The 23572-nt window shown below is 48.9% G+C and overlaps 2 protein-coding genes across 16 annotated transcripts in view; one reads left to right on the top strand and one right to left on the bottom strand.

The window, feature by feature from the left end:
• The window catches only part of LOC137616392 (defense protein l(2)34Fc-like), a 1552671-nt gene that overhangs the window by 1198876 nt on the left and 330223 nt on the right, over positions 1-23572 (top strand). The gene's annotated exons all lie outside the window — the stretch shown is intronic.
• Positions 1-23572, bottom strand: part of LOC137616388 (uncharacterized) — an 87606-nt gene that overhangs the window by 23374 nt on the left and 40660 nt on the right. For 2 of the 3 annotated variants that reach the window (XM_068346090.1, XM_068346089.1), the window contains exon 2: positions 17485-17625. The exons of the other annotated variant lie outside the window; for it this stretch is intronic. In XM_068346090.1, coding sequence (XP_068202191.1) covers positions 17485-17622 — 138 coding nt within the window. In that variant the 5' untranslated portion in view covers positions 17623-17625. The remainder of the gene's footprint in view (positions 1-17484; positions 17626-23572) is intronic. 3 annotated transcript variants of the gene reach the window in all.

Consider the following 23572-nt stretch of genomic DNA (forward strand, 5'->3'; position numbering starts at 1 on the left):
GCTGAGAAGTCCTTGCTGGCAGTGCTGAAGGCGGTGGAGGAAGGGAAACCCTGCCCTACATTGGAGGAATGTAGGCCTCTCTCCCTCGCCCTCCCTCCCGACGATAAAAGCTGGAAAGATATCCAGTTAACTTTCGCAGTAGGAAAGTTGGAGGCTGACGTCGCGGGACGTCAGTTTAACGAAAAACTCCCCAAGCTCACAGAGTGCCTTCTGCGTCGGGAGCAAGACACAAAGGAGAGACTGGCTGCCTCTCTGTCTCTTCAAGTACAGCTTGAGACAATGGCCAGGGACATTCGGATCCCAGGCTTCTACATGGTTCTTGCAAAGACCCACCATGCCACCTTGACGAAGGACTTATATAGCTTCATCAAGGCCTGGAGAGCCTGTAGAGAATTCGTGTTTGTGGATGCCACCGTCAAGCACGAACCCCGGAAACTGATTTCCTCCAACATTTGGGGTAAATATCTCCTTCCTAACGACCTTGTGAAAGAGATCGTTGACAGAGCCGCCACCGAGAACTGTAACCTTCTCAACAAGTGGGGCATGTCTCGAAAGAGGAAATCTTCTCAGGATGATGGCCCCCAACCTAAGAAGAAGTCTAACAAGCCCCATCCCCAGCAGCGTCAGGTTAAACGCCAGTTTCCGGCACCCGCTACTCCCCAGTTAGTGGCTCAGCCACAATAGACCTTTCAGTTGGTCCCTCAGCCAGTGGTGGCTCAGTCACCAGTCTTCACATCAGCCTACGAAAGGCAATACACTACCTTTTGCCCCAAAGGTAGAGGCTCCGGCAGAGACTCCTCTCGACGTCCATCTAGAGGGAGAGGAGGGAGGGGAGCAGGCGGCCGAGGTGACAAACCCTCGGGAAACCAGAAGCAATGAAATGCTTCCGGTGGGAGGAAGACTCCGCCACTTTCAGGATCGTTGGACCTTCGATCCTTGGGCTCACAGCATCGTCAAGAAGGGACTAGGGTGGAGCTGGGTAACACCACCTCCAACCTTACATCAATTCTTCCAACACTCCACCCCCGTCCTGGAAGAATACGTCCTAGAACTCTTGAACAAGAAGGTGATCAAGAGGGTGAAGTCCACCAGGTTCCAAGGAAGACTATTCTGTATTCCCAAGAAGGACTCCGACAAACTCCGAGTCATTCTGGACTTGTCCCCTCTCAACAAGTTCATAGCGAACAACAAATTCAAGATGCTGACTCTTCAACATACAGTATAAGAGCCCTACTTCCTCAGAAGGCCTACACGGTCTCAATAGACTTGGCGGACGCCTACTGGCACATTCCAATGAATCACCAGGCTTCCTCCTACCTAGGATTCAAGCTTCAAAGAAGGCAGTATGCTGTCAGGGCCATGCCCTTCGGACTCAACATAGCTCCAAGAATCTTCACGAAGCTCGCAGACATGATCGTCCAACAGCTACGCCTTCAAGGCATCCAGGTGATGGCCTACCTAGACGACTGGCTGGTTTGGGCAGTATCCTCAGAAGAATGCTCGCGTGCTTCCAGAAAGGTGACCCAATTCCTGGAACCTCTGGGTTTCAAAATCAACACCATAAAGTCTTGACTGTCTCCAGCTCAGAAATTCCAATGGCTAGGAATCCATTGGAACCTTCAGTCACACCGTCTTTCCATCCCTCTGAAGAAAAGGAAGGAAATAGCGGGATCTGTTGAGAGACTCCTAAAATCCAAACGGATTTCAAGACGACAACAGGAACAGGTGCTCGGCTCCCTCCAGTTCGCCTCAGTGACAGACCCAGTGCTACGAGCACAGCTAAAAGATGCATCGGGAGTCTGGAGAAGAAATGCATCCATCGCTCAAAGAGATCTCAAAGAGACCTCTACCAACCAGGCTTCGCTCACTCCTAAAACCATGGTCGGAGGCAAAGAACCTGAGAAGATCAGTTCCTCTTCAGCCACCACCTCCGGCGGTCATTATCCACACGGATGCTTCACTAGAAGGATAGGGGGGTCACTCCCATCAGCGACAAGTTCAAGGAACATGGTCTCCCCTATTCAAGACGTTTCACATCAACATTTTGGAGGCCATGGCGGTTCTTCTTACTCTGAAGAAACTGTCTCCACGTCCCTCAATCCACATCCGTCTAACTCTGGACAGCGCCGTTGTGGTCAGATGTCTCAACCGTCAGGGCTCAAGATCGCCCCAACTCGACCAAGTGCTATTGCTCATCTTCCGCCTAGCAGATAAGAAGAGATGGCACCTCTCAGCAGTTCACCTACAAGGATTCCGCAATGTGACGGCGGACGCTCTATCGAGGACAACCCCAATAGAGTCGGAATGGTCCCTAGACGCAGAATCATTCTCCTTCATCTCCCGTCAAGTCCCGGAACTGCAGATCGACCTCTTTGCGACGAGCGACAACAAGCAACTTCCTTTTTACGTGGCCCCATACGAGGACCCCAGAGCAGAAGCGGTGGACGCCATGTCCCTGGACTGGAACAGATGGTCCAAGATTTACCTGTTCCCTCCACCCAACCTTCTGCTGAAAGTCCTCACCAAGCTGAGAACCTTCAAGGGAATAGCAGCCCTAGTGGCACCCAAGTGGCCCCAGAGCAACTGGTTCCCTCTAGTCTTGGAGTTACAGCCCAAGCTGGTCCCTCTGCCGGACCCAGTTCTCTCCCAGCAGGTTCAGAAGTCGACTGTCTTCGCTTCATCAAGGAAAATCCGAGACCTTCATCTCATGATTTTCTCTCCCTAGCCGTGAAGAAGAGGTTTGGGATCTCGAAAAAAAATGTTTAGATTTCTTAGAGGAATACAAAACAAAGTCTACCAGAAGGCAATTCGAGTCATCCTGGAAGAAATGGGTGTCCTTTGTCAAGGCTAAAAATCCTACAGAAATCTCTATAGATTTTTGTCTGTCCTTTTTCATTCACCTTCATGGATAAGGCTTAGCAGCCAACACGATTTCCACTTGCAAATCGGCCTTGACAAGACCATTACTTTACGCCTTCCAGATAGACCTGTCCAACGACATCTTCAACAAGCTGCTAAAGGCATGTGCTAGACTCCGTCCTGCACCTCCACCAAGACCCATCTCCTAGTCTCTTGATAAGGTGCTCCATTTTACCTCTAGTCTGGACAAAGAATCTTGCCCTCTGAAAGACTTGACTCAAAAAGTGATTTTCCTTTTTGCTCTCGCCTCGGGAGCCCGAGTCGGTGAAATAGTGGCTTTATCTAGAGAAGAGGGCCAGATACAGTTCGCTGAGACAGGGGAACTTACCCTTTTCCCTGACTCAACGTTTCTCGCCAAGAATGAACTTCCCAATAAGAGGTGGGGTCCCTGGAGAATCTGCCCTCTGAAGGAAGATGTCTCTCTATGCCCAGTGGAGAGTCTAAAGGTCTATCTTCGAAGAACTTCAGACTTTAGTGGAGGACAGCTTTTTAAAGGAGAAACATCGGGATCTGATTTGTCACTCAAACAACTACGGGCGAAGATCGCCTACTTTATTCGCAGAGCGAATCCTGACAGTACACCCGCAGGTCATGATCCCAGGAAATCGCCTCTTCCCTAAACTTCTTTCAAGCAATGGATTTCGAAAGCCTTCGATCTTTCACAGGCTGGAAATCCTCAAGAGTGTTTTTCAAACACTATGTGAAACAGGTGCATGAACTGAAGCGTTATGTGGTGCCAGCAGGTTGTGTGTTAAAGCCTGCTGATTAGTGCTGTGCAGAACAGCGAGTTATTCGGGACTCTAACTCAACGGGTGCCTGTGTTGACCCTAGTGCGAAACATAGTGATTTTAAGTGCCACCTGGTGACACTACGGACTGTTCTTCTACAAAGGTGAAGTAACATGGACAGGAACACGTGTGCCACATGTTTTTGGACATGAAGTGTATATAAGACTTTTAAAGACTTTATAGTTCTCTTGGAACTTATGTGTGTAATGGCAAGTTCTTTCTTTTCAGATTCCACACCCATGTCTTCTGTTGTCTTTAGTCTATGTTTGTCAACTATATTTCATTGAAATTTATTTATTTCATATTAATTCTAAAATTTGATTGAATAAAATAGAATTTTTCGTTACCATATGCGTCTCATTTCGCTCTATCATATGAAATAAAATACTGTTAGAGATTTTATTATCCTTATTATTTGATCATTATTATAATCTGTTATAATATTGCTCCTATCTGATGCATACTCACCTAAAGAAAAGTAAAATTTGTTCCAACACAATTACTTAACTTTCCTGATCTGTCTACGAGACCGGCAAGATCTTCGTCTACAGGTGAGTTTCTTCATCAAGGTAACTTCAAGATGTTCCTTACGTCCAAGTAGGACTTCCCTGCCAGGGGGGCAGGAAGCCATAACATAGTATATGCTATCAGTAGTGACATGTAACGGAGATGTCCCGGTCTCTTAAGGTCACCAGACCAAAGGAATATTGTTTAGAAGTCGAAGGCACTACAAAAGGGAAAAAATCCACGATACATTAATTCTCTGGTACACTTCCATCAGGACGTCATGGCTTGAGCCTATAAAACAGATTTTGAGCGAAGCGAAAAATCTATTTTTGGGTGAGATAGCCATGACGTCCTGATGGACCCGCCCTGGTTCTCTATTTTGGCCTGTCAGGCCCCTCCCTATCTTATTGTATCATGGAGGCTGGCATAAACGCCGAAGGAATGAGGAAAAGCGCCCCCTGGCGGCATCAATCCAACATGGCGGTCGGATGTGACGTCGCCGAGTACCGTAACAGTAACGAAGGAGGAGAGTTTTGTAACTACTCCTCCCATACTTGCCACACTTCCCCCTCGAAGCGTAAACGCTATGTAGGGTGCAGATAGCTATGTGGCGTGTCAAGCATACGTCCCCTGTTATTATACGATATCCTAAAAGGAAACCTTATGGGTACTCGCGCCAGAAGTTAGAATTCAGTGAAACCTTTAGTTAAATTCTCTGGGAATATCTACTGTAGTCATATATACCCTTAGGAAGCTACTGAAGGAACCTTCCATCAGGACGTCATGGCTATCTCACCCAAAAATAGATTTTTCGCTTCGCTCAAAATCCGTTTTCCGGACGCTTCAAAAAAAGGGTGGGGGGCCCACGCGCTGCACCATACGACCTCAGGCCATCTTTCTGGCCCTTCAACAGTTCCAACAGTACCTGGCAAGTCACTCTGTTGTGGTGATGAGCGACAACACCACAGTAGTGGCCTACATCAACAAACAAGGAGGTACTTTTTCGCAGCAACTATCCCATCTAGCAGTAGAGATACTGAGATGGGCCGAGATCCACTCGATACCACTATAGGCACGCTTCATTCCGGGCAAAAGGAATGTGCTCGCCGACAACCTGAGCAGAGCATCTCAGATAGTGAGTACCGAATGGTCTTTGGATCATCTAGTAGCCAACAAAGTCCTGACTTTGTGGGGTTCTCCGACTGTGGACCTCTTCGCAACAGCCATGAACTTCAGGCTCCCGCTGTACTGTTCCCCAGTCCCAGACCCCAAGGCTCTCTGGCAAGATGCTTTCCAACAATGGTGGGACAACATCGACGTTTATGCCTTTCCCCATTCTGTCTGATGAGGAGGGTACTCAACAAGACCAGAACATCGGTCAATCTTTCAATGACCCTCATAGCTCCGCTATGGCATCACGCAGAATGGTTCCTGGACCTTCTGCAACTCCTAACGGAGCCACCAAGAAAACTCCCTCCACGACACAATCTACTCAAACAACCACATGCCAACATCTTCCACAAAGCTGTAGGTTCACTACGGCTTCAGGCCTAAAGACTATCCAGCATCTCCTCTCTGAGAGAGGATTTTCGCAACAAGTTGCTATCAGGATGTCTGGACACCTGCGAAAGTCTTCAGCAGCAGTCTACCAGGCAAAGTGGAAAGTCTTCTGTGGTTGGTGTTGTGGAAGGGGTATCTCTCCACTCGATGCCACTATTCCAACAATAGCGGAGTTCCTTGTGTATTTGCGTGAAGAAATGCGCCTTTCAGTCTCGGCAGTGAAAGGCTATCGCTCAGCCTTAAGTCCCGCCTTCAGGCTGAAAGGAATGGACATTTCCTCATCGCTAGAACTTTCTCTACTCATACGTAGTTATGAACTTACCTGCCCTCAGTCGGAAGTGAGACCTCCCCCATGGAACGTGGTTCGAGTTCTCAGGTCTCTCAAGAGACCTCCCTATGAACCATTACGCCAGGCATCAGGTCGCCACCTAACCTGGAAGACGGTATTCCTGCTAGCTTTGGCCTCGGCCAAGCGAGTCAGCGAACTTCATGGTCTCTTGTATGACATTGCCCATTCAAGGGGATGGGGGAGGTAACGTTCAGCTTTGTCCCTGAGTTTATTGCTAAGACTCGGAATCCAGGAGTAGTGGATCCTCGATTCGACTCCTTCCGGATTTCTAGTCTCCGTACTGTAACAGATGACCCAGACCATCTCTTACTATGCCCAGTAAAGAGCTTGAGGCTGTACTTCAAAAGAACAGCCGCAGCCCGTCCTCGTATGCCAGCACTATTCGTCAGCACAGGAAGGACTAAGAGGAGGGTCACCAAGAACACCATCTCTGCATGGATTCGCAGGGTCATTGACCTGACTCTGAATCCAGACCCTCCTCCGTCACGTCGCCCCAGAGCACATGATGTCAGGGGCATAGCTACGTCCCTGGCCTTCAAAAGAAATTTTTCAGTGATGCAGGTTCTTCAAGCTGGGGTGTGGAAACGTCAAACAACGTTCACATCCCACTACCTGCGAGACGTGACTCACAGGAGACTCGATACGTTCTCTATCGGTTCTGTGGTGGCTGCACAACAGCTGGTTTAAAACCTCAAGCTCCTTATTGGACAAGTAGCAGAAGGTAGAGGGCATTGTTACCCAGTTTTAGTCTGCATGAATGAAAAGGTTTGACTGGCCCTTATTCTTTTCTTCATCGTCCCCTCTCGTGGGGAAAGCAGCATCTTGGGTTCTCTGCATAGCTGACCTCAAACTACTGCAGGTAAACCATGCTCCCTTGTGTTCCTAGTATTAAGATCAATACTGTTACGTCGCCATACCCTGACGAGGTGCTATTGGGAAAGTCCTAGTCTACAAGTTTCCATCTAGAGAACTTCAGAACAACTTTCTAGGACGAGTCACACTTCTTCATACCTTCACACACAGCCTTATTTCTTGGGTGCTTACACACACAAACAAGGAGTCCCCGGGCAAAGCCAAAAGCCAGACTGGCTGGGATGTTCACCCTTCCTAATGGGCGAGTCACCCCTATTAAATAGCGTGGTTTGTATTCCAGTTACGGAACAAATGACAAATTCGTAGATAATTTGTATTTTTCCTAACCATACAAACCTTAGCTATTTAACCAAATTTGCCCGCCAGCCCTATCCCCTTTGAAGTCCTACCTCCAAGCAAAGTGAGCTCAAACACAGGTGTGTGAGGGGGGGGGGGTAGCAAGCTACCCTTCCCTACCCCCCACTAACTAGCGGTGTAGGTAGTAAACCCTCGTTAAAAATTAATGGCTTGTCATTTCAGCTACGTCGAAAGTAATACCCTATTTAAATAGCTAAGGTTTGTATAGTTAGGAAAAATACAAATGATCTACGAATTTGTCATATTTGGAAATATAAATCTGTAGCTTAATTATATACTTTAATTGTTTCCTTACCAACAACCTTCCGCTTTTTATATAGGATATTACTTCGGCGAAAGCTAGAAGGCAGCCATTAGATTTTAATTGCGAGGTGGCAACCCTACCTAATCACTAATACTTTTGTCTGGTAGAGAGCGGATGTCTCCTCTCTCTCCCTTCAAGGCTTAACCATTTACCACTTGCTTTTTGCTCATTCTTTTCTTTACAGATATGATTTGAGTTTTTATGTGATGCTCCATTCCAGAGTAATGTGGCGATATCGGATGTTGATGTTTGTTCTGCGAGTTATCGGAAGGATTCCTCAGCGCTGAAGATTCCTCGAAGGGGGTCTTTTCTTCCCCTTCTAAGGGGAGGAATTTTTAATTATCCATTTTATTTTTCCTGAGCACTTCATGACGACATCGGGTTGCGAGGTCGTTGGCTATAGCTGCGGCTGATGTCTTAGTTGTTGACTAAGTCTACCTCCCATTCACTCTTCCTTTGTCTTCTGCTCACGATGAATCTTCTTGCCTTCTACCGATCTCATCGTCTCCCAGCATTCCGCAATTTTTCTCTCTCCCTACAGGCAATGTTTCAACCCGCATATGCAAGGACGATCGTTAACCCACGGCGTGCTCAACAATCGCCGGATCGACGGACTTTCCTTCTGTTTAATGATCGTAGGGGTGACACTCATCACCTCGTCTTCCTGATTGGTCAGTATGTCATTCGCAGCAATCCAATGATGAGTTCAGAATTTATTCTGTTTAATGATCGTAGGGGTGAGACTCATCACCTCGTCTTCCTGGTCAGTCAGGATGTCGTTCGCGACAATCCAATGATGAGTTCAGAATTTATTCTATTCAATGATCGCAGAGGCGAGACTCATCACCTCATCTTCCTGGTCGGTTAGATTGTCGTTTATGACAATTAGATGTTAAGACACTCATTAGGGTGTCTTTTGTGACGATCAATGATCGCTACGATCACGGATCATAGGTTATCGTGATCTCAAAGTTCTTGTTGAAGACGAACTCCTGTTCGATTTCCCCTTCGGGGGAATACTCCGGCAGGATTCCCGTTAGGGAAATCCCTTCTGGGACAACTCAGAATTAAATCTTGGCTTTTTCTCTAGCAACACTTTATGTTAACCTTCATTTGAGATAGAACTCGTTGAATGGTAACAGAGTGCTGCTCGGAGGTTTGCCTCCAAGTGTAAGATATTCCCCTTCCGAGGGAGATTCACGTTAGCGCTCATGCTAATGATCACGAGTCAGACGCTCGTGACTATGATTATGGCACTAGTCTTTCCTCAACCCTTGAGGACGCTCACGATCACGAGCTAAACACTTGTGATCGCAAGTGATACGCTCACACTCACGATTGCGCGTTACACTCGGTCACCACGATTGTGACTCTCTAATCTCTTCTCAATTTTTGAGGATGCTTGTGATTACGAGTTGGACACTCGTGATCACTAGCGAGTGCACGGGCGTGAATTACATGATCACTACCGAGACTCTCGTGATCACAATGCAACGTCAATCTCTACAACCCTTGAACGTTCAAGTGATCGCGAGCGAGACGTTCGTGACCATGATTATGACATCAATCTTTACAACCCTTGAGAACGTTCAAGTGATCGCGAGCGAGACGCTCGTGACCATGATTGTGACATCAATCTCTGCAACCATTGAGATCATTCAAGTGATAGCGAGCGAGACGCTCATGATCGCGCTCATAAGCGTGAATTACATACTCGTCTCGCTCGTGACCATGATTATGAGGCCAATGTCTATAACTATTAATAACGTTTGCGATGATCCCGATCGCGCTCACGCTTATGAGCATGGGTTACACGCTCTCATAACCATGATCATGACGCTCATGACTGTGATCTCAAGTGTCTTGTGGTCACGATTACGAGCTTAACACTCACGATCACTACCTGGATGATCATCATCGTGCTCGCGCTCACGATCGTGCTCATGCTCACAATCCTACTCTCACTACCGATTGTGAGTTACGTGCTTAAGCACGACGCTCGTAATTGTGATAACACGAGCATCATGTGGCTATGATCACGAGGTATACTCGTGATGACGTCAGAGACGCTCACGCTCGCAGTCGTGAGTTACATGCTCACAGTCGCAAGCGAGACGATTGTGACTGTAATTGTGGTCACGACGCTCTCTCTCACACTCTCGATCATGAGTTGCACACTTACGGTTACGAGCAAGACTCTCGTGATCATGGTCATGAGCGTCTTATGGTAAAGATCACGAGCTACACTCCCGTGATCACGAACAAGATGCTTGCGATCACAACCAGGACGCTCAAGATCACGAGTGATGAGCCCGTATCGCAAGCTAGATACTCTCGATTTAGAATTAAAAGCTCATATTAAGAGGTATAAGCTCACAATCACAAGATCGACGCTCATGATCAGGAACTAGACGCTCGCGATCACAAGCAAGACACTTAGCTGGCAGTTATATATACAGTATATAGCAGATCATCCCTGCCGGACGACAGAGACTATAGCTATATACAGTATATATAGCTATAGTCTCTGTCGTCCGGCATATTTTTCAAAACTCGCGGCAACCGCCGAGTGGTGGTTGTCCGGTTATGTGGTTAACAACCCTTACAGGGTGGTACTTGGAATCATTCCCGTTTTCTGTTCCTCAGATCATCTCTTGCCAGACCTGTCTCCTGAGGGGAGGTGGGTGGGACTTAAAATATATATACAGTATATATAACTGCCAGGTACCAGGTAAGTATTCTTAAAACTTTGTTTTATCATAAAAACTTCATTTTTACAAATAGAACTTAACTGGCAGTTATATATATATATATATATATATATATATATATATATATATATATATATATATATATATATATATATATATATATATATATATATATATATATATATATATATATATATATATATATATAGCTGATTCACACATTTGGAGGTGGGTGAAAGACAGCCAACATCGTTGGGAAACAACTATAAGTTGTAGGAAAAACACCTTGATTCCTTACCTGCTAAGGTAGCTGACTTCGAAGGTTCCTGCCTCTTGAGTCGCTTTCCATTAGGAGCGCCAGCCAGGTGGAGACCTGTTACGCTGAAACAACTCTATCGAGTCTGTCAAACGGGGCAAGACCAACAATGTGACTAGACCTCTGCACTACCTATCCCCCTTTTTATAATCTGCAACCTTACTCAACCTAACCACCTAACCTTGCAGACTAGATATCTTACTATCTAGCTAGACCGAGGGCGCTGTTCCCACAAGTCAGTACCCTCAGAACCATAAAAACCCAAACCCAATCACAGGCATACCATACAAGAGTTAAGGTTGTGGGGAGGTAGTAACTCCTTTACCCAATACAGAAGCAGTAGCTACATATGGGCCCAAAGTGTAACACTTTTCATAGCCCACTCTTACCTCCCTGAGGTAATGAGAAGCGAACACAGAGTTGCTTCTCCAAAATGTTGCGTCCATTATCTGCTTAACTGACATATTCTTTCGATATGCCAGTGAAGATGCAATGGCTCTCACCTCGTGAGCCTTCACTTTTAATAGACCAAAGTTCTCCTCCTCACAAAAGAGGTGAGCTTCTCTTATTGTCTCCCTCAAGAAGAATGATAACACATTCTTCGAGAGGGGCTTTTGTGGATCCCTTACCGAACACCATAAAGAACTGGATGCACCTCTTAAATTCTTTGTTCGTGATAAATATGCCCTGAGGGCTCTAACTGGGCAGAGGAGCCTCTCCTCCTCTTGGCCCACCACATTTGTGAGGTTAGGAACCTCAAACATCCCTGGCCAGGGTTTGGATGGGTTCTCATTCTTAGCGAGGAAGTCGATCCTTAACGCACATACTTCTCCATCCTGGTTGAAGCCCACCTGCTTCTCAATAGCGTGAATCTCGCTGACCCTTTTTGCTGTGGCCAGAGCCATCAGGAACAGAGTTTTCTTAGTCACGTCTCCAAGAGTCGCTTGCGAGATGGGTTCGAACTTCCTGCTGCATAAGAACTTCAAAACCACATCCAAATTCCAAGCCGGGGTTCTCAATTGAGTCTGCTTAGTCGTTTCAAATGACTTTAAGAGATCCTTCAAGTCTCTATCTTGCGTTAAATCTATGCCTCTGTGCCTAAAGACAGCCGAAAGCATACTCCTGTATCCTTTTATGGTGGATACGACCAGCTTAGAGTCTTGCCTGAGGAACAACAGAAAATCAGCTATCTGGCTCACAGAGGTAGTGGTTGAAGACATTTTGCGCTGCTTACACCACGATCTAAAGGTCTCCCACTACGATTGGTAAACTCTCTGTGAAAAGACCCTCCTAGCTCTGGCGATTGCTCTTGCAGCTTGTGTAGAAAAGCCTCTCGCTCTGACAAGCTTCTCAATAGTCTGAAGGCAGTCAGTTGTAGAGCGAGGGGGTTTTGATGATACCTCTCGAAGTGGGGCTGTTTGAGAAGATTTGGACGGAGGAAGGCTTCTCGGAAAGTCCACTAACATCTCCACCACCTCTGTGAACCATTCTCTTGCTGGCCAGAATGGAGCTATCAAGATCATTCTCCCTGCCTCGAGGAGAGCGAATTTCTTGTTGACTAGGTTGATAATCTTGAATGGGGGAAACACATAGGTGTTTATCCGTGTCCAGTCCATCAAGAAGGCGTCTACTCCTATTGCTTCCTTGTCCGGGAGCAGTAGTTGATCTGGTTGGAGGCGAAGAGGTCTATTGAAGGTTTCCCCCATAACTTCCACAGCCTCTGGCAAACCTGAAGGTTGAGGGTCCATTCTGTAGGCAGAACCTCCTCTTTCCTGCTAAGCATGTCTGCTCTTACATTCTTCTGTCCCTGCACGAATCTCATTAAAAGCTCTACGCCGTTCTCCTTCGCCCACAGAAGGAGCTCTCTTTCTGTTTCGTACAGGGACAGAGAGTGAATTCCTCCTTGCTTCTTGATGTAAGCCAAGGCCGTGGTGTTGTCTGAATTGACTTCTACTATCCTCCCCGAGACAGAGTCTTTGAAGGCTTTCAGTCCTAACAGAATGACCATCAACTCTTTCCTGTTGATGTGCCATTCGCTCTGTTCCACTCCCCAAGAGCCTGAGACCTCCCTGCTCCCCAGTGTTGCTCCCCATCCTGACTCCGAAGCATCTGAGAACAACACTAGGTCTGGGTTCTTCCTGAACAGGGAGATTCCTTCCCCTAAAATCGATGGATCCAACCACCAACGAAGATGTCTCTTGATCTCTGCTGGAATGGGGAAGGAAAAGGAGTCCTCCTGATTCTTCCTGTCCCACACTCTTGAAAGGAAGTGTTGTAGAGGTCTGAGATGCAACCTTCCCAGGGCGACAAACTGCTCGAGCGAGGAGAGGGTGCCCAGCAAACTCATCCAATCCCTCGCCGAGCACTTGTATCCCCAGGAATTCCTGCACCTTCCCGAGGCACCTGGTCTGCCTTTCTTGGGAGGGAGAAGGCCAAAAACAAACTGAGTCCAGAACTACCCCCAAATAAAGAATCGTCTGACTCGGTTCGGTCTGGGACTTCTCCTTGTTGATGATGAGACCCAGTTCCTGGGCCATCATAAAAGTTTTGTGTAGGTCCTCCAGACACTTTTTCTTTGACTGGGATCTTATCAGCCAGTCATCCAGGTATAAGGATACTCTTATCCCCTCTTGATGAAGCCATCCCGCCACGTTTGCCATTACTCTGGTGAAAACTTGAGGGGCCGTGTTGAGGCCGAAACAAAGGGCCTTGAATTGGAAGCACTTGCCCAGGACTACGAATCTTAGGAACTTCCTTGAAGTCGGATGGATGCGGATATGAAAGTAAGCGTCCTGTAAGTCCAGAGACACCATCCAGTCCCCTGGATGGACCGCTGCCAACATCGACTGAGTCGTCTCCATGGTAAACTTTGTCTTTTCTACAAAGACGTTCAGTGCGCTGACATCTAGAACAGGTCTCCATCCACCCGAGCTCTTGGGCACCAGAAACAGGCGATTGTAGAACCCTGGGGAAGTTAGTTCCAGGACCGGTTCTATCGCTCCCTTTCCAGCATCTGGTTCACCAGTTGCAGTAGCGCCCCTTGTTTCACAGCGTTCGAGTACTGCGCCACTAAGGCTAGAGGTGTTCTTGAAAGCAGAGGCTTCTTCAAGAGGGGGATCTTGTACCCCCCTCTGATGACCGAGAGGGACAAGGCGTCCGCCCCTCTTTCCTTCCAGGCATGCCAAAGTGTGACAGCCTTGCTCCTACCGCTGTCTGGAGGACTTGTGCTTCATTTCCAGGCGCGGGCCCTGAACGACCCTCTCTTCGCTCTACTGCCCGTCTCCTGCCTTCTTCCTCTGAACTCCGTCCTAGTAGGAGCTCTACCCCGAAAGGGCTGCTGAACTTTCCTCTCCTTCTTCAAGGATGACGGAATCACCGGTAAAGCCTTCCTTGCGGAGCGCGACAGTAGGTCTTGCGTAGCCTTTTGCGCCAGCGAAAGGGTAATGTCCCTGACTAGGGACTCAGGAAAAAGATGTTCCGAGAGAGTGGCATATAGGAGCTCCGCCTTCTGCGCGACCGTAACCTCTCTGGTCGTGAAGGAACATAATAGAGCCCTCTTCTTTACAACTCCCACAGAGAACAGGGAAGCCAACTCGTTTGCCCCATCTCTAAGAGCCTTATCCATACAGGCCATAATACTGGTTAGGTCTTCTGTGGCTTGTAAGAGTTCTGTTTTCCTGGCTAGTGTACCAAGAGCCCAGTCTAAAAAGCTGAACACATCGAAGGATCGGAAGATTCCCTTGACGAGGTGGTCTAGCTCTGACATAGACCCCATCACCTTAGCAGAGTTAAGAGCATGTCTTCTGGATGAATCTACGATGCCGGAGAAGTCCCCCTGGGAGGAGGCAGGTACTCCCAGGCCAAGAGCTTCTCTAGTCTCATACCACATGCCCGCCTCAGATGCAAGTCAAGCTGGTGGAAACGAGAAGGTGGTCTTCACTGCTTGCCTACGCTCCTTCAGCCAGTCATCGATCCTAGTGAGAGCCTTCTTTGCGATGAAAGCTGACTGCTTCTTCGACGTCTTCCTGCTGAACTGCCCCTGCTACGAGGGGCAGCAGGTTTAAACTCCTCTCCATACAGCTCAAGGAGGGAGCGAGAGAGAACCTTATAGTCAGCAGCCGCATTAGCAGGTTTAACTTCGTCCTCCGAAATATCCTCCAAGTCTTGCATTCCTTCCAACTCTGTCTCCCTTTGGGCTGAAGGAACTAAGTCAGAGGTTCCTTTAACATCCTAATTACTTTCAATCCGGCGTGCATAAGGATCACTTCCTTCCAGCTGTTCACCTGCATCCGAGGAGTAAAGCAGATCGACGGATGCGTCCTGTCGGCGAGGACTGGATGCGTCCTGACATCGGGAAACGCGTGCGTCCTGACGCCGCGCGCTGGTGACGTCCTGGCGTTGAGCACTAGAAGCATTCTTGTGTCTAGAGGAGGATGCGTCCTGATGTAGAGAGCTGGATGCATCCTTGTGTCGAGAGCTGATTGCGTCCTGACGTCGTGAGATGGAAGTGTCCTGGAGAGGCAGGCTGGATGCGTCCTGACATCACGAGCGGGAGACGGAAGCGTCCTGACGACGAGAGTCGTAAGCGTCCTGTCGTCGTCTAGAGGAAGGAGAAACGCGGCGTCGAGCGCTTGACGAATCGTGGCGCGTTTCCCTGGGAGAGGAGTGACGTATCCTTCCCTCACCGAGAGAACGGTGCTGTCTGTCGTCCTGCAAGGGAGAGGAACTCCGTTCCCTCTTACTAGCCGATTTCTTCACTGGTAATTAGTCGTCCTTACGCCTGCCCGACTGGGGGGGGGGTGCTAAAAGCCTGAACAAGTGACACCAGTTGTTCTTGCATAACAGTCATGAAAGATTTCGCAACCGCTGTTGGGTTTCGCAATTCCGAAGGCAAAGGCTGCCGAATCACGCTGGTAGCAGAAGAAGGTTCTCTCAAGGGTCCCCCGTAACCTGAAGGAAGAGGAGATCTCTCCTTCCTTCCGTCGTCTTGCGGAAAAACGTCCGATCTAGGTTTAGACCTTTTCGCTGGAGAGGCAATCCAGTCATCGTCGGAAGGAAAAAGTTCCGGGCTACTTGAAAGGGGAGAGCGAGAACGGGTCTGGTCAGCTTGCTGTATCCACCTTCTCTTGGTCGGCCTCGAAGCCTCATACTGCCAACTGCCATCTGCGTCTAGGAGAGGGGCTCGGGGAAGACACTATCACTTCTGACACGCCTTTTCCGTGGCGGTCATGAGCAGCCTGGGAAATAGCAATAGGACGGCTTGAGGCGACGGCTGACCGAGGATACGTACCTCTCACTCCCTTGCGGCCGTCAACGTACCTTCTCCCTTGGTCCTGGAACTTGGTAGAGGTCTAGACTTAGGGGTGTGACAGGTTCGATCAGTCGCCACCGCCACTGCACTTTCACAAGCACTAATTTCACTTGCACTCTTACCTTTCAAGGCTGCAAGCTGGTCCTTAAGAGCCTTCATCTCAGCCGCCATCCTGGCGTACCGAGGATCATCCACAGTTACCGTTCCTGTAGAAGGAGCAGGGGCTACTACCTCAGGAGAAGGTTCAACTTCTACAGAAGATTTAGGAATTTGAGGGGTCAAAAGAAATGTCTAGGCTAACATCACTAGCAGAATTGGATTTAGAAGCCCTCCTGACTTTATCTAATTCTAAATTATGCACAAAGCGTTTCATTTCCAACCATTTCTTTTCGTCCAAAACCTCACATTCTTTGCACCTTTTATCCAGGGCACACTCAAAACCCCTGCACCCCAAACAAACAGTGTGAGGGTCCACCAAACCTTTTGGTAACCTCACCTTGCATTCCTCATTCACACAAACTTGAAAATGTAGTTTATCAGACATCGTACTCAAAAAAAAGTCAAAATAATAAATCACAAAAGCGATTGCCAATCCACAGGTCAGTATACGTCACTAAAAATAAGTCCAATACAGCGACACAGGGAAAACGAGCGAAAAACTCCAATGGCGGACCAATAACGATGTTGTCAGTCCAACCAGCAGAAAACGGGAATGATTCCAAGTACCACCCTGTAAGGGTTGTTAACCACCCAACCGGACAACCACCACTCGGCGTTTGCCGCGAGTTTTGAAAAACTGCCGGACAACAGAGACTATAGCTATATATATATAGCTATAGTCTGTGTCGTTCGGCAGAGATGATCTTCTATATATATATATAACTGCCAGGTAAGTTCTATTCGTAAAAATACTGGTCCACAATCATCACTGTACCCTCCAATTACCAACTGTCATCCTTCCCCTCTTATTACCCTCCAACATAAGTGGAGTAACATTTGACCTTGATCTATTAGTAAAAAAAAAACTTTATCACCAATGTTTATATGATATATCTGAATAGAATACTGCTTTACAAAGAGTAACATAACAAAAATACAGCATGTCCAGTTCCTGATAGCATTCCTAGGATAGGATCAGGAAAAAAAACTTGTTCATGTAAGAAGGATCTGAATTCTGAAGCAGAGTATGGAAGCAATATATCATTCATTGAAACAAATGACACCTTAACACCAATGATTCTTTAAAGTACAGGCTAAAAGTACTGTATATAGAATGTCCGTTAAACTATTTTTATTTTATAACAAGTTGAAAGTTAAGGACTACAGCATGTAATTCAATAGTTTGTTTTCCTGACGACCACTTTTCCAAAATATATAGCTACTGTACTAAAACTACTTAACACATGATATGAACTATGATGATACAGTATACTGTATACATAAAGTACGAGTATAGTAATACTGTAGTAAATTCTTTTTATAAAAATACCTCGGGATCACTGAAGTTTGGTATTACTTTCTGGACAGCGTCAATCCATAATGCTCTCTCATGATGAGACTTTGGAAAAGAAAACACTGCCAAGTGGAAACTCTGAGGTGCCCCACACATAATGCATTTCCGAGGCATGATCTGAAAGTTTAATCCATATGAAAATTACAATTCTACTGATAATTTTAATATTATAATCATACCCATAAATAAGAATATCAAATTATGCTACCTTGTTGATATATTGTACAGGCTAATAGAAAATGTTTGCAAATTAAAATTCTAGTATCAAAGTATGCCACCTTATTCAAATACATACTGTATATGATGGTGAATGAAAAAGGCATACACAAGGTAGCTGAAGCTTGCAGTATTGCATCAGGGAAGAGATACAGAGATGGATGTTTGGTGGTAGCATCAAGCTATACACAATGAAAATTAAAATTCGAAGGAAGCCATCAAGTTCTAGGAGAGACAGGTAAGGAAAAAAAAACGGATTTTGAACGAAGCGAAAAATCTATTTTTGAGTGAGATAGCCATGTCGTCCTGATGGAAGGTTCCTAATAGTAGCTTCCTAAGGGATATATGTACTACTGTACAGTGATATTCCTAGAGAATTTACCTTTAGGTCTCCAGAATTCTAACTTCTGGCGCGAATATCCTTAAATTTCTCTCAAAGATATCGCATAATATCAGGGACGTATTCTTGACACGCCACATAGCAATCTTCACCCCGAATAGCGCTTACGCTTCGAGGGGGAAAATGGCAAAAATAGAAGGGGAGCCGTATCAAGGTTACCCTACTTCCCATACTACTATTGAGTATCGAGATGGCGGACATTCCTTGTAGCGTTGAGCATGGTTCTACAGATATAGTAGTTTTGGGAGGGATTCTGCGAAGACCTTTTCTATAGAAAAGGAGGGTGGGTCCATCAGGACGATGGAGCTATCTCACCCAAAAATAGATTTGTTCCGTAACCTAATACAAACCACGCTATTTACATGGGGTATTATTTTGGCGGAGCTGAAATGATGAGCCATTAAATTTTAACAGGGGTTAACTACCCCCTCGCTAATTAGCGGGGGGTAGGGAAGGGGTAGCTAGCTACCCCTCCCCCCCTCACACACTGTGAATAGCTCAATTCACTTTTGGCTCGGGTGATGATCAGACGTTTCTGCTCTCACCCTCGCTTGACAGCCTTTAATTATCTGCTTTCTCTTTAACCAGTTTGTGTGTGAAGTTGGCCTCGACTCTAACAATGCGTACTTGCCCTGGACTTCCTAATCGTCCGTGCGGGACTTTTATGTCCTCTTTGGATACGGATCCTCACGCCCTTTGCCCCCATTGCCGAGGTCAACGGTATGACAAGGAAAATGTGTGCAGTGAGTGCAGGGAGTGGTCTGCCTCCCAGTGGGAGAAGTTTGGCCGTAGGCGCAAGAAGAAGCCCAAGAGAGACCGATCTCCTTCGAAGGTGACTTTGAAGAAGGAAGTCTCTAAGGACTCTCCTTGCACCGCCCGAACCTCCTCCGAAGGTCTCCCTCATCCGGCTTCACCTGTGAAACCGCCGAGTGAGATCGCAGGCCCTAGTGGTTTTTGCCAACCTCGGGGTGGTGGAGAGGGCGTGGCCTCCCTTAGCGAGGTTGTTCCCTATCCTCCCCCGGGGGAGGATATTTTATATTTTGATGAATTTGACTGTACGGTATCTAACCATGGTTTATTTCAGCTTTGGGCTTCCTTGGGGCTTAAGGGCACTCCCTCCAAGGAAGACCTGTTTGACTTGTTGCAGCTGGGGGCTGCAGTCAAACAGTCGCCGGTAATTCCGGAGGTTTATCCTTCGGACATTGTCAACGCTGTTTTGTCTGTCCCTTCTGACGTGTCAAGTCAAATCCTTGATCCTGCTTCCTCGGATGTTGCTGAAGACTCACCTCTCCCTTCCGCGCAGCCTTCGGAGGGAAGGGTGGGTCCTCCGGTCTCTCCTGCGAGCTCGTCTCCTCCCCGGGGTAGCGCGCTTTCAGAGACACCTCTTCGAAGGACCGATGACCCTGACTCCTTTCCCAGGGGTCGCATTCGACGTAAGGCCCGTAGGCCTCTTCGAGAGAGGGGGCTCCCTTCTCCCTATAAAGGGGTGAAGAGGCACCTCTTTGGGTGTCCTTCTCCTCCCCCTGCGGAGGAACTACCTCGTCAGGAGAAGGTCATACATACAACATCCCTTGACCTCTCTGCGGATCGTTCACGATCCCCTACTCCTGCCAGATCTTCAGTGCTGCCGTCACCTGTAATCCTACACGCACCATCTCCTTCGAGGGTAAAGGACTCTGGGGTTAAGTCCCTGGCCCGTGCGCGCACCTGCGCGCTTGCGTGCAGTTGAGCGTAGGTCATTTTCGTCACCTACTCGTCAACGATCTCCTGTTCGCCAGCGATCTCCTGTGCGCCGGCGCTCTCCTGCTCGCCAGCTCTTCATCTTGAGGATGATCAATGCTCCCCAACGCGCCAGTGATCTCCTGCTCGCCAGCGCCTTTCTGGGCGCGCTCTTCAGCCTGTGAAGAACCAACGCTCCCCAACGAGCCAGCGATCTCCTGCGCGCCAGCGTTCTCCTGGACATCCAGAGAAGGTGCAACGCCTTCCAACGCACCAGCGATCTCCTGCTCGCCAGCTCTCCTTAGGGAGCCCCCAGCCTGAGAAGCAACAACTTCCTGATGGGCGCACTGCGCACCATCACTCTCCTGCGCGCGCGTGCAAGCACGCACTAGTGCCTGTGCCTGTTGCACGCCCTGCTCGCCCACGCTCGCCAGCGCCCTCAAGATCTTCTGATTCAGACGCTCGCAAGGGATCACCTTTGCCTCACTCCTCGATTCCTGCACTTCCAGTTGCCCCTGTGCGGCCTTCGATTTCTGAGCACCTCTTAAGTTTGGCGCACACACGCCCACGATCTCCTACAGCTCGCCCTTCACGCCAACACGCTGTGGGGCCTGCAGGCTCTAAAGAAGGGGCCTCTCCTTCATGCGCCCCAATCACTGACAGATCTGCGCGCCACCAGTTGAGGGAGATCAAGTCTTCTAGGAGACATCTCTCTCCCTCCCACCATCACCAGCGCTCTCCTAAGAGGTCGCGCGGCCACTCGCCAGCTCATTTTCTGGAACGTTCTCCTACGCGTTCATATGCACGCTCTCCTACTCGACCTCGTGCATACCCTCCTGCGCGCTCCCACGCGCGTTCACCTGCGCACCAATCACCTGCGCGCCATCATTCGCGGTCCTATGGCCGCCATTCTCCTACGCGCGAACGCTCACCCACAGGTCGCTCGCCCGCGAGCGAAACTTTTTTCACGAGCTCTCCCGGGCGTGGCATCGCTCCTGCCTGTGTGGGTCATACGGATCGCAAGGATCCTCAGCAGGACGCTCCTCCTGGGAGGCGTTCCCAGGATTCACCTCCGCGCAAGAGGAGGACAACGGCAGAACAAGAAAGATCGGCAGAGAGGTCTAGGCAATCATCTTTTTCTTTTCAGGAAGGCCCCGTGGTGTCCACTCCTAAGGGTCGCGAGATCCCCTTTTCTCCAGCGGGGATTTGCTGACACAGCGTCAGTTACCCGTCTACCATGGTTCCGCCACATGATCAACGCTGTGGTCCAGGCTATTAAGCCTTCCAGCACTGATCAGGGACAGGACCCTGTGACGGGTTCTCCACCGTTGAAGAAAAGGAAAGGAGTGGGCTTCGTGGTGACTCCTCCCCGGGAAAAGCTGGTCTCCAGGAACCCCATCAGGCGGACCCCTTCTCCTTCTCCAACCTCTGCAGCTCCACCCCCTCCTGTAGATGAGTTTATCTCGTCCTCAGGGGATTCCTGTAACTCGGAGAATTCTCCCTTGGCACCAAGGGGAGAATTTTCTCCGGATAGAGGAGGGGTTGCACGGGAGGAGGTTCCTCCTCGGGCGTCTGTGTTGTAGTCCTACTTTCCTCCCAGGAGGGAATCGAAGGACACCAAGACTGTTCCAAAATCTTCATCGAGGATTCGTCAAGAGCCAGCAATCCCTAGGGAGGACCTCCACGTTTCTCCCCAAGAAGACCTCTTGGGGATGGGAGACTTAGCTGCCAGTCCACCAAGAGGAGAGCACAGCGAGTCAGAAAATGCGTTCTGGCAGGTCCTTGGATTGATGAGGGAGCTCAACAAAATCAAGGACCCGGAGACAGCCCCTCGCGAGGGGAAAGACACCATGCTTGACGAGGTCTTTGGTGTCCAGAAGCCCCCCAAGACTAGTGCGGCTTTGCCCTGGTCTAAAGGGGTGAAAGGCGCCAGGGACAAGGTCAAAGCTCAACTCTCCGGTCTGGCCTCCTCAGGACGTTCTTCTGCCGGGTTCAGACTCCTCCCACCTCCTCTAGTCCAACAGAGGAGGTATTTCGAGATCGACGGGGAATCTTGCATGTCTCTTCCACTCCATCATTCCGTGGAAGAACTAGCGAAGGGAGCTCCTTTCGAGAAGCTCTCTACCCGGCAGGGGACGTTTGCGGCGTCAGAGACCCAAAACCTGGAAAAAGTCGCGAAGAGTGCCATGCAGGCAACTTCGTGGCTTGATCTCTGGCTTGGGTCTCTGGGCATCCTATTGTGATCTGAGGATCTGTCCAAGGAGAGCAATAGGAAAGCTTTGGAGACCTTCCTCCTCTCGGGCACTCGCTCTATTGAGTTTCTAGCCCACCAGGTCACTAACCTGTGGGCCAACTTGATCCTCAAAAGACGCGATTCAGTGTCCGAGAGGTTCCATCCGAAGATCCCCACTGCAGACGTCAGCAGGCTCAGGCACTCCTCTATTTTTGGAGGGGAGTTACTGGAGCCTCGTGACATGGAGCAGTCGGCTGAGAGGTGGAGGAGGTCGAACCAGGACTCTCTCCTCCAAAGGGCCCTGACATCTCGGCCCTATAAACCTCCAGCCCCTCAACAACAACGTCAACAGCAGCCTCGCAGGACACCTAAGCAGGCTCCGGCAGCTAAGGCAAGCGTGTCTAAGCCGCAGTCCTTTCAGCCGAAAGACAAGAAACGCGGCAAGTCCTCTAAGGGAGGTAGAACTCCTAGAGGAAGCGGCAAAGGTCGCAAACACTAGAAGTGGCAGTCCCCCCGAGTGTCCACCTGTGGGGGGATGCCTAAAAAGTTGCGTGCAGAGGTGGCAGCAACTCGGGGCCGACCCTTGGATGGTCTCTGTGATCGGTCAAGGGTATCGCGTCCCGTTCACAACATCTCTACCTCCCCTGACAGCGAATCCAGTGTCGTTGAACTCCTATGCCTTGGGATCGGCAAAGGGGTTGGCCCTCCGGGCAGAAGTCGAGACCATGCTCAAGAAGGATGCTCTCCAGGAGGTCGACGACGGCTCCCCAGGCTTCTTCAGTCGACTCTTTCTTGTAAAGAAGGCGTCTGGAGGCTGGAAACCGGTCATCGACCTCTCAGCACTGAACAAGTTTGTCGTACAAACTCGTTTCAGTATGGAGACAGCGGACATGGTCAGACTTGCAGTGAGACCACAAGACTTTATGTGCACTCTGGATTTGAAGGACGCGTACTTCCAGATCCCCATCCATCCATCTTCCAGGAAGTACTTAAGATTCGGCCTAGACGGCAAGACCTACCAGTTCAAGGTGCTGTGTTTCGGTCTCTCCACGGCACCCCAGGTGTTCACCGTGTTCACTCTGATCTCGTCGTGGGCTCACAGGAACGGCATCCGTCTCCTTCGTTATCTGGACGACTGGCTAATCCTGGCAGACTCGGAGTCGACCCTTCTGCGACACCGAGACAGGCTTCTGGAAGTTTGCCAAGATCTTGGGATCTTGGTAAATCTCGAGAAGTCCTCTCTGGGCCCTACGAAGAAACTGGTATACCTAGGCATGAAACTAGACACGATTCTCCACAAAGCCTTTCCATCAGACGAAAGGATAGCAAGGCTGAGGAAGGTGGCAGAACCTTTCCTCAGATGAGGAGAGCTTCCGGCCCAACTGTGGTTACGTCTCTTAGGCCATCTATCATCTTTGGTTCGTCTTGTTCCAAACGGCCGCCTCAGGATGAGATCCCTTCAGTGGCGGCTGAAGTCACGATGGAATCAGGGAAAC

Source organism: Palaemon carinicauda, chromosome 22 (genome assembly GCF_036898095.1).
Source record: "Palaemon carinicauda isolate YSFRI2023 chromosome 22, ASM3689809v2, whole genome shotgun sequence".
Taxonomy (NCBI): domain Eukaryota; kingdom Metazoa; phylum Arthropoda; class Malacostraca; order Decapoda; family Palaemonidae; genus Palaemon; species Palaemon carinicauda.